The sequence below is a fragment of the Rana temporaria genome, chromosome 5, assembly GCF_905171775.1.
Source record: "Rana temporaria chromosome 5, aRanTem1.1, whole genome shotgun sequence".
Lineage (NCBI taxonomy): Eukaryota > Metazoa > Chordata > Amphibia > Anura > Ranidae > Rana > Rana temporaria.
The window spans coordinates 68,793,066-68,805,295 of NC_053493.1; the positions used below are offsets into that span (position 1 = coordinate 68,793,066).

General features: G+C 42.6%; 1 protein-coding gene across 7 annotated transcripts in view; it reads left to right on the top strand.

Moving 5' to 3' along the window:
* The window catches only part of DIP2C (disco interacting protein 2 homolog C), a 612,079-nt gene that overhangs the window by 300,833 nt on the left and 299,016 nt on the right, over window positions 1-12,230 (top strand). For all 7 annotated transcript variants that reach the window (XM_040352676.1, XM_040352677.1, XM_040352682.1 and 4 more), the window contains 2 exons: window positions 1,374-1,445; window positions 9,335-9,445. In XM_040352676.1, coding sequence (XP_040208610.1) covers window positions 1,374-1,445; window positions 9,335-9,445 — 183 coding nt within the window. The remainder of the gene's footprint in view (window positions 1-1,373; window positions 1,446-9,334; window positions 9,446-12,230) is intronic.

Consider the following 12,230-nt stretch of genomic DNA (forward strand, 5'->3'; position numbering starts at 1 on the left):
AAGATTTTGTCATAATTTCTTCTCTGTTCTAAGCATATAAATAACAAACTGGTTTGTGAATGACAATTTCTTTCATGTCTGTCTAAAAATAGTGCAGCAGTATTTTCTTTCATGTAGCTTGTATTTGGAAGCAAGCACTGAAGGAAAGTCCTTAGTTACTGTGTTTTGCGTGTAAAAGTTTTTATGGTTGTGGTGCTGGGAACAATATTTAAGGTTTATGGTATGTTGGCAGGTCGCTTGTCTCATGACTTGTTTCTCTCCCGTTGCGCTAATGCAGTGTTTCTCAATTCCAGTCCTCAGGCCCCCCCCAACAGGTCAGGTTTTCAGGATTTCCCTCAGATGAATAGGCTGTGGTGATTACTAAGGCAGTGAAACTGATCAAATCACCTGTGCAAAATAATGGAAATCCTGAAAACCTGACCTGTTGGGGGGGCCTGAGGACTGGAATTGAGAAACACTGCGCTAATGGAAGATGGGTGTTACTTTAGAACTTACATTTTAGAGAAGCAGTCATCATTGATCTGGATCAGAATTTCACCTAAAGTATTTATTTACATGCAGGCCAAAACAAGAAAGTCTGGTGCAATGTACAAATGATTGGTTTGTCTGGGAACATTCGTGGCCCAGTGACCGCTTCTGTGGGACTGCTCACTCCCTACTATCCCCAAAAAATGTTTTTTTTTTAGTACAAGCTGAAGGCAAACCACCCAACCAAAGGCTGGGCAGGAACACCCAACACTCCCAGATGTACTGATACAAAGTCAGGAATTACGGAAGAGCGACCTTACAGTTGGATTATTAGAGTTATAGGAAGTCAGGGCCTGAGTCAACCATCCAGGCTGCACCTATCATTAGAATATCCCCTTTGAGTTGATGGAGCTGTTTTTAAGAAGCGTGGTTGCTGCACATGTATGATCATAATGAAATATACAAACATATGCATGTAAAAGTGAGTACCAGTGTTTACTTGCATACAGCCATGTACATCAGTTATTGTAATACATGTCTATGTGCTAAAATATGCCGTGGCTTCCACGCACCAGAACTACAGCCAAAATGTTCTCTGTATGCTCGTCTGCCTTAAATATGGTCCTTTGCAAGAGCCCTGTTTAAACTGTGTGCTAGATCTTATTAATATGGTATTAATATAGACTTATGCATTCATTGGAAATGGTCTAACACTCTCATGTTTTTACTATGTACTGTTTATAAACGTAATAAAAACAATTTAACATAAACTGTGAGCTAGAACTCAACCCAGATCTATCTATAGATCAACTCCCTGATACTGGTCAACTCAGGGTTACACTGTGTGATGGGTATAGTTTAAATAATGCTATATACATGATGCATTTCTTTTTTGTGTTTTGCAGGTGATATCACACAGAAAGGTTATGAGAAAAAGAGATCAAAGTTAATAGGAGCATATCTGCCTCAACCTCCAGGTATGTAATACATTGCATCCTTGAGTTGTGGGGCTGTAGTCTTTTATTTAATCAATAAAAAAATATGAAAATTGCTTGCAGTTGGGCAAAAGCTCTGTCTTTGCACATAATTTTATAAATCGTCTGCTTATTAGTCATACAAACTTCATAGCCTAGGAAACTGTACCTCGGCCACCTCCATTATATTATCTTTCAGTTATTACCTTTTGGTAACGTCAAATTAAGAGAGTGGGATATGACTGCTGTGAATCTTTCCCACTTAAATAGCACAGGAATGCAGTTTGGGTTCCTGTGCGACTCAGAGCAGTGCCATTTTCAGCCCATTTATTTGAATAGGCTGAAATCACACTGTATTGCACCAAAAGTAGTGCATGCATTACTTTTCAAAAATGCACTGCCCCAGATCGTGTCATTCTGTGGTACTACGCGATCTGGTTGGGACAAATGCACAGTTTTTGCAACCTGTGTTTGGGATATCATTAGGATTATATTGACGCCCGCAGCAGATCACACGCACAGTGCCTTTTGAATGTGGTGGGGAAAAAAGCACATGGAATGCAGATTTACCACAACACGTTCTGGAACGAGCCCTAAATGAACTGGGCTTTAAAACTTTTTGTTTCATGTTTTGAATTCTTAAACAGGAACTTCACCTAAAGGAAGTTCTGCTTGTTTGTATCCCCCCTCCAGTGCCATTTTAGGGGGGGGGGGGGGTACCTGGTTTTCACCACTTTGGGTCAGATGCGCCACAGTGATCTGAGCCAGAAGTATTTGTAGCTGCTTGTGGGGAGCCTGGAGCTCCTCTTTAAACTTTTTTTGTTTTGGTTTATGATCAGGATTACAAATATGTTAAAATGTATTTTCTAATTTTATAGTTAATCAGGTGAATGTGAAATATTTCATAAATGTTTTATGTTATATCCAACCAGCTGGTGGAGCATTATTTTAGTTTTCTCCTTTTTTTTATCTTCTTTTGTTGTAAAATGATATAACAAATCAAACATCTAGATGTAGAGATTTATTAAAAAGAATATAAGACAAAATAAATGCACTCACTATATTAAAAGTAGATCAAGACTTGTCATAAACCCATGTAGCCCTCCAAAGGATCTCCATGAGGCTGCAGAGCTCTGTAGGCATGTGGCTGGCTGAAACAGTTCTTGGTGAACGTACAGCTGTCAGGCTTCAGGCTGGAAAATAGGCAACAGCGGCTTCCAGGAGTAGCAAGTTGGCTGTGGCTCCAAACCGCACACCTCTCTCAGCTGGGTGATGGTGACAGGAAGTGGAGTCGGTGTGACTACGTTTCAGGGCACACAGGAGCACTCTTTTATCAAACCATAGGAAGCCTCCTTATCAGTGGCGGCTGGTGCTCAAAATTTTTGGGGGGGCGCAAAGGAAAAAAAAAATTGCAGTCTCACTGTGCCCAATTGCAGCCACTGTTACATGCCATCAAATGCAGCCACTGTGCCATCAATGCCATGCCATTAAACGCAGTCACTGTGCCATCAATTCGCACCACTGTGCCATCAATTCGCACCACTGTGCCATGCCATTAAACGCAGCCCCTGTGCCATACATTGTCACCACTGTGCCATGCCATTAAACGCAGCCACTGTGCCATCCATTGTCACCACTGTGCCATGCCATTAAACGCAGCCACTGTGCCATCCATTGTCACCACTGTGCCATGCCATTAAACGCAGCCACTGTGCCATACATTGTCACCACTGTGCCATGCCATTAAACGCAGTCACTGTGCCATCCATTGTCACCACTGTGCCATGCCATTAAACGCAGCCAATGTGCCATACATTGTCACCACTGTGCCATGCCATTAAACGCAGCCCCTGTGCCATACATTGTCACCACTGTGCCATGCCATTAAACGCAGCCCCTGTGCCATACATTGTCACCACTGTGCCATGCCATTAAACGCAGCCACTGTGCCATACATTGTCACCACTGTGCCATGCCATTAAACGCAGCCACTGTGCCATACATTGTCACCACTGTGCCATACATTGTCACCACTCTGCCATGCCATTAAACGCAGCCCCTGTGCCATACATTGTCACCACTGTGCCATGCCATTAAACGCAGCCCCTGTGCCATACATTGTCACCACTGTGCCATGCCATTAAACGCAGCCACTGTGCCATCCATTGTCACCACTGTGCCATGCCATTAAACGCAGCCACTGTGCCCTTTAATGGTCGCCGCTGTGCCAATTGTCCCCACTTTGCCCTGTAAATTGCGTCCCCCCGGCACTTACCTTTACTGGAGTCAGGCATCCACGTCCCACGATGTCTTCTCCCGCCCTCGATGACTGACAGGCGTCTCAGCCAATCAGGTTACAGGTAGCCAGAACCGGCCAACGTGATTGGCTGAGACGCCTGTCATCTTATTCAAGGGGCGTACAGTCTGTGCGCTCCGAGAATAAGCTTCCGGGCTGTATTGGGAAAGCCTATCAGAGCCGTTGGCTTTGATAGACATTTCCCTACAGCCAACCAGCTGGCGTTATTCAGATGGCCGGACATTGAGCGCCGACCATCTGAATAACATCGGCAGCGGCGAAAATAACATAGATTCGTGCAATGCATGAATCTATGTTATTTCACTCAGTGGCGGTGAGAGCCAGAGGGGGCGGCGCTCCAGCGCCCTCTATGGACGAACCGCCACTGCTCCTTATCTGCGAGTAGCTGCATCCACTTCACCTGGTGTTCCCTACCACTATCCTGGCCCTCTTGTGTGCCCCGTTAAATGACGGTTGGGTTATTCCGTGCAATAACTTATTCATTTTCCTTTGTTGTAAAATCATGTTTCCAGAACTCGATAGCTCAAGATGAATATTGCACACAAAAATTAATGAGTTAGAGCAGTGACTCCCAGCGAAAGTGGGTGGATTCTGAACAAAGGAGGTAGCGCTCATACCAGCATCCAGGCTGCCTGGCAAACCTCTCTGTAGCTGCTACTTGGTGCACATTAATGACCTAGACCACAACCCCCCCCCCACCCCAATCCTACAATGTCAGCCAGTCCCACCACTATGACATAACCATCTTACTGCAGCATTAGCCAGCCCCCCTTCCCACTGTCACTCAGCCGCCCCCTAACATCAAGGCAACCGCCCCCTGCTGGCTATCGAACCCCCATGCCCAGACCACCTGTCTGCAGGGTGGAGTAGTCTCCAAATAGGGGCCTAGAGCCTTGATCTGGTCATTACTTAAAGCCCAGGCCCAGGACACAGCTGACTCATTAGGCCGGGTACACACGGACAAACATGTATGGTGAAAGCGGTCCGTCGGACCGTTTTCACCATACATGTCTGCCAGAGGGCTTCTGTACGATGGTTGTACACACCATCGTACAGAAGTCCGCGCGTAAACAATACGCGGGGCGTGTCCGCGGTGTCGCCGCGTCGATGACGCGGTGTCGCCGCGACAATGACGCGGCGACGTGGGCGGCCCGCCTTTAAAATGCTTCCACGCATGCGTCGAAGTCATTCGACGCATGCGAGGGACGGCGGGCGCCTGGACATGTACGGTAGGTCTGTACTGACGACCGTACATGTCCGAGCGGGCTGAATTCCAGCGGGCTGTTTTAAAACAAGTCCAGGAATATTTGCCCGCTGGGAAAAGGCCCGGCGGGCAAATGTTTGCTGGAATTCGGCCCGCTCGCGCCCACACACGACCAAACATGTCTGCTGAAACTGGCCTGCGGGCCAGTTTCAGCAGACATGTTTGCTCGTGAGTATGGGGCCTTAGGGTATCGCCCTGCTCCAATATATATATATATATATATATATATATATATATATATATATATATATATTGTGTGTGTGTGTATATATATAATATATAGCTTAAAAAACACATGTCTTTAAACCATTATAATTGCCCTTTGATTAGTCAGCGTACAAAAGCATTAGGGCAGAGCTATTCGCAAACCCAAAATGTCTTGCAAACAGTGCCACTGGTGCTTCATGTTATTAAATGTTCATCGGTAGAGCAAACATTTTATACAAAAATGACACACATTTGATGTGAATAAATATCAATTTATAAACGTGTAATCCATATTAGTTATGCCTGAATGTATTCATATATGCAGAATTCAGCCAGCACTCGTAGACTCTGCCAGCACAGTGTTTACGCAGCCTGAATTTTTTTGCATTGAAACATGCACACAGTAGTGCAATGTACAAATTATACTGTACAGTACATATTTCTTCCACACAATGGGGTAAGCATACACAGCCTAGTAAAATCTATTATACTCAAACAGGAAATATGGAAATTCACAGTCATGCCAGGATATAAATTGGGCATAAAAATGCTTACAGCTGGATTTTCCATTTTTATACATTTTATACTTGATTCTAAACTAGTCACTGGAATAATCTTTCTTGCATAAAAATAATTCTTGCCAATTAGTTGTAATGTTATACAAATCTTTCCGTGTATAGATTGTAATATTCTTTGTTCATGTGGGTAGCCATATTTGTTCATTACATGGGTAGAGGGGGTGGGCTGCATCGCTCTTGACATTGCTAAACAGTGGTTGTGCTGTATGGCATCTTCCCACAATGCAAGTCTATGGGGGACATTTATGAATTTGGCTGCACAGCTTGGAAATGCTTAACAGGCAGTAAAGCAGATCCGAGACAGATTAAATATACACTATATTACCAAAAGTATAGGGATGCCTGCCTTTACACCAACATGAACTTTGATGGTGTCTTAGTCTGCAGGGTTTAATATTGAGTTGGCCCACCATTTGCAGCTATAATGTTTGACCATTCTTCCATAAGTGAGGTCAGACGCTAATGTTGGACAAGAAGGCCTGGCTCACAGTCTCCACTCTAATTCATCCCAAAGATGTTCTATCGGGTTAAGGTCTGGACCCTGTGCAGACCAGTCATGTTCCCCCACCTCAAACGCTCTCATCCATGTCTTTATGGACCTTGCTTTTCGCACTGGGGCGCAGTCATGTTGGAACAGGAAGGGGCCATCCTCAAACTGCGAGAACGGGATGCGCATGCTGGGTAGCCAGCAGCACTGTATCCAGGAAATAGAAACAAGTGGGCTTTAGATGCCCAAACTAAAAGATGAGAGTGCACTCGCTGGGGGCTAAAAAGTAAGTTTATTTGAAAAGAACATTTAGATTTATATTTTATACACATTCCATTGTAAATAGCATTCAGTGCGAACATCCCTGGGGTTAAAAAACAAAACGTGCTGGAACTCCGCTTTAAGCTTAGTTAGGAATAGCCTGGAATTACACTTTATTACCTGAAAATCTGTCCATGCAAATATAAGAGCAAAAATACTTTCTTTTACTGTTGCCTCTAACATTAAAGTCAGACCAAAGTAGTACAGCGACTACTTTGAAGTTGGCATGACTTGAAGTCGCACATATATGAATGGTTATCATTAGAAATCATGGAGAATAACTTGTCATGCGTCTTTGCATAGACCTCGATATCACAACTGTATCCTGTAGTGATATGCAGGTTGGCGGGAGGAACCACACTGAGTGCAGCAGGGGACCAAGAAATCAAGACTCCCAAAGTGTCTATAGTATGTCCCAATGGCAGGTCCCCTCCTCAGACTGTTGTCACTGGGACAGAATAGAAGGAAGAATTTGTCTAGCAAAGCCCCAGACAGTAAAAAGAGACAGGGCTTTAACCCTTCCCAACTCTACTGAAAATGATTAAACAAAAGGCTTTACTGAGTATACACCATAAAATATTTAATTTCTTACCTAAACCTGTGTCTGTGCCAGCCCCTTGTAATCCCGCCACGTCAACATTCAAATTGGAATAGGAAATTTAATTATTGAACAGTTCATACATACAGTGCATCTGGAAAGTATTCACAGCGCTTCACTTTTTCCACATTTTGTTATGTTACAGCCTTATTCCAAATGGATGATTAAATTCATTATTTTCTTAAAAATTCTATAAACAATACCCCATAATGACAACATGAAAGAAGTTTGTTTGAAATCTTTGCAAATTTTATATAAAAAAAAAACGAAACCAAAAGCCTTTGCTCAGTACTTTGTTGAAGCACCTTTGGCACCAATTACAGCCTCAAGTCTTTTTGAGTATGATGCTACAAGCTTGACACACCTATTTGTGGGCATTTTCTCCCATTCTTCTTTGTAGGACCTCTCAAGCTCCATCAGGTGGGTTGGGGAGCATCAGAGCACAGCCATTTTCATATCTCACCAGAGATGTTCAATCGGGTTCAAGTCTGGGCTCTGTCTGGGCCACTCAAAGACATTCATAGAGTTGTCTCATAGCCACCCTTTGTTATCTTGGCTGTGTGCTTAGGGTCATTGTCCTGTTAGAAGATGAACCTTCGCCTCAGTCTAAGGTCCAGAGCGCTCTGGAGCATGTTTTCATCAAGGATGTCACTGTACATTTCTGCATTCATCTTTTCACTCGACCCTGACTAGTCTCCCAGTTCCTGCCACTGACAAACATCCCCACAGCATGATGCTGTAACCACCATGCTTCTCTGTAGGGATGGTATTGGCCAGGTGCCTGGTTTCCTCCAGACATTATGCTTGCCATTCAGGCCAAATAGTTCAATCTTTGTTTCATCAGACCAGAGAATTTAGTTTCTCTTGGTCTGAGATTCCTTTAGGTGCTTTTTGGCAAACTCCAGGTGGGCTGTCATGTGCCGTTTACTGAGTGGCTTCCGTCTGGCTACTCTACCATGCCGGCCTGATTAGTGGAGTGCTGCAGAGATGGTGGTTCTTCTGGAAGGCTTTCCTCTCTTCACAGAAAAACACTGAAGCTCTGAGTGACCATTGGGTTCTTGGTCGCCTCCCTGACTAAGGCTCCTTTCCCCAGATTGCTCAGTTTGGCCAGGTGGCCCGCTCTAGGAAGAGTCCAGAGGCGATTAAGTTTGCATGTGCTGCGCTATATAAGTTTTCATTCATTCCTGGTGGTTTCAAACGTCTTCCATTTATGGATGATGGAAGCCACTGTGTTTATTGGGATCTTCAATGCTGCAGACATTTTTATGTACCCTTCCCCAGATTTGTGCCTCAATACAATCCTGTCTTGGAGGTCTACAGACCATTCCTTGGACTTCATGGTTTGGTTTGTGCTCTGACATGCACTGTTAACTGTGGGACCTTTATACAAACCGGTGTGTGCCTTTCCAAATCATGTCCAATCATCTGAATTTACCACAGGTGGACTCCAATCAAGTTGTAGAAACATCTCAAGGATGATCAGTGGAAACAGGATGCACCTGAGCTCAATTTTGAGTGTCATGGCAAAGGCTGTGAATACTTATGTACATGAGATTTTTCCTCCATTTTTTTATTCTTTTTAATATATTTGCAAAGATTTCAAACAAGCTTCTTTCACATTGTCATTATGTGGTATTGTTTGTAGATTTTTGAGGGAAAATAATGAATTTAATCCATTTTGGAATAAGGCTGTAACATAACAAATGGAAAAAAAGGAGAAAAGTAAAGCGCTGTGAATACTTTCCAGATGCACTGAATGTTTAACTGTGCATTTAGCTGTTTGCCAAAGGACAAGCCATCTAGAGTTCTGTATCATTGTAGATGTAATAGACCTGTAAAGCATGAATCATTTAGGTTGATGAGGTTAAAAATTTGTGAATTTGAATAACCATAGTAGCATTTTAGTTTAAAGTGGTTGTAAAGTCTAAAGTTTTTTTTATTATAAAAGCCCCCCTAAGACCCCTTGCACAGTGAGGCGGTGTGGGCGGTAGTGGTGAAGCGTTTCTAGTTTTAGCTACGCTTTACTACTCCCTACTAAGCAAGGACTTTGAGAAGATGAGGTCTGGTGTAGGTCTTCCCCAGTAAAATGCACACTAAAATAATTATTATTATTCCTCTAGGAGTGGATCAAGCATTGCCACCGGAACGTAGAACGCCCGTCACCCCCTCCTCTTCCTCTAGGTATCATCGCAGGCGATCCTCAGGTTCACGAGATGAACGATATCGATCAGGTAAGATGTTTGTTCAGTCTTTGAATAGTTTGCATTATTTGGCTTGGCTGCAGAGCATATCGCAGACAACGATGATGTATGTCAATACTCTGTGTGCGGGTCTGGCAAGTGGTCAAGTGAGAACTGATAGTGTGCCATGATGATCGCATGTTCTTTATTTGAAAAGGTGCAAAGGGTATTTACTCCAGAGATATAACTTATTCTACCACTCTGACATCTGAAAACACTTTGCTATCTTCTTATAGCCTTCTCCACCTTTGTGAGCGTCAGCTATTTTCAGCTTCAGTTTTCTAGACAACTGCTTAGAAGAAGTCATGGTGCTGATTGTTGGGGCAAGGTCAGATGAGTTTGGGCATTTAAAACCTTTGAGATTGACATCACCTGATCTTCCCAGACGATGATTGAGTCCATGACACTGGCAGGTCTCAGCTTTGCAAAGGGGGCAGTGCATGCTATAAATTCTGCAGGGTGCCCAAACTTTTGCAGGCGCCATTTTTTTGTTTTCTGTAAATTTGAAAGTGTAAATGATGGAAATAAAATATTATAAGAATGTTTAATCTGTAATTTGATGCCTTTTGGAGATTTTTCCATCTTTCCTTGGCTTCGTTATGCACATTAATACAAATTTTTACCTGGGGTGCCCAAACTTTCGATCCCCACTGTAACTATGAAATACATCTGTACCACACAAATGCAGTTGCTCTACTTTTTGGATAGAGTGGCAAAGGATTAGAAGCCTAGTCCTTTCTTTACAGCTATTTGAGGCGCTGTCAGGAAGCTTTGCATTCACTTAGTGTTCCAGTGAATCCACCAGACAAGAAGTGAGAGTAAAAACTTAAATTGCAATACAGACAGAAATAAAAAATGCTTCTTTTAGCGTAGAAGAAGGCAATAGCCCTAGCCAGTTTTTTACAATCTCTGTCTTGGCCCCAATTTCAGATTTGCCCCCACTTCCTGTGAAGTGAAACTGTCACCAGAACAGTAGGTGAGGGTGAAATTTTATGGACAGAGCTCTGGATAGTGGTAAAAATCAGGCATATTCAGAGTGATTTTTTTTTAGTTTTAGTTTTGTTTCGAATGAATTTGTTTAGTTATATTCATTACTGAATTACTACTAGATGGACTTGTGTCTTTTTTCAACCTGACTAACTATGGTACTATTATGTTAGAATGATTTGTTTTCGTAATTTGTTAAGTCCTCGTTTTTCCAATAGAATTTACATTTTTTGTCCCTAATCAAATCGAATTTGAATCAAATGTTTGAAAATTGGTTAGGTACTACTTGTTCATAGACTATTAAATATTTGTAATTTTATCATTTAAAAATACGTTTTCACGACATAAAAGCTTCCATTATTGGCCCAACAGAATATGTAACGTTGAATTATAGGCAAGTTATTATAATTTATAACAATTGTTGAACTACAATAGTATTGACATGTGCTGGACCCCGAACACCTTGATGTTAATGAAATACCACTAAAATCTTCTATTGGAAATAATGGCAGCAACTTTATAAGTTGTATAAAAATTGAATTATTACTATTAACATGAAATACGTGCTACTATCTTTTTGTATACTTTAAGACACGCATGTATAACAATATAGTTTATTATGGTCATTACAAGCATGTTATACATTCACTTGTGCACAGAATCCACTGCTGCCAGAATAGGGTTGGGAGGAAACCAGGAGCATTAAAATGAGTATACTATACTTATACAATGCCATTTAACCACTTCCATACAGGGCATTTTCACCCCCTTCCTGCCCAGACCAATTTTTAGTTTTCAGCGCTGTCAGACTTTGACAATTGCGCGGTCGTGCGACGTCGCTTCCAAACAAAATAAACGCCATTTTTTTCCCACAAATAGAGCTTTCCTTTGGTGATCACCTCTGCGGTTTTTATTTTTTGCGCTATAAACAAAAGGACAATTTTGAAAATAGCACAATCTCTTTTACTTTTTAAATTTAATAAATATCATAATTTAAAAAAAAAATTCCCCTCAGTTTAGACTGATATGTATACTTCTACATATTTTTGGTAAAAAAATCGCAATAATCGTATTTGATCGGTTTGCGCAAAAGTTCTAGCGTCTACAAAATAGGGAATAGAATTATGGCATTTTTTTTCTTTTTTTTTTACTAGTAATGGCAGTGATCTGCGATTTTTATTGTGACCGTGACATTGCGTCGGACATATCGGACACTTTTGACACATTTTCGGGACCATTCACATTTAAACAGCGATTAGTGCTATAAAACTGCACTGATTACTGTGTAAATGTGACTGGCAGGGAAGGGGTTAACACTAGGGGGCGCTGAAGGGGTTAAATATGTTCCCTAAAGTGTGTTCTAACTGTAGGGGGACTCACAAGGGGAGGAGATCGATTTGTGTTCCTCTGTACTGGGAACACACATCGGTCTCCTCACCGCTGACAGGACATGGATCTGTGTGTTTACACACACAGATCCATGGTCCTGCCGTGATTGTGGGCAATCGTGGGTGCCCGGCAGGCATCGCGGCCGCCGGGCACACGTACCGGGTCCCGAGCAATGCGGCGGGGGCGCTCGTGCGCCGCCGACGGCGCGCACACCCCCTAGCGGCCGGGAATGCAAGGACGTCATATGACGTCCAGTCTGAAAGAGGAAAGGTTCCCGCCGACGTCATTTTACAATGACTCGGTAGGGAAGTGGTTAAGAAGAACTAATGAGTTAAAATAATGGTAATGGATTGGATATGTACTGTACATTAGATTCCTATTTCATATTTGGTTCATTTTC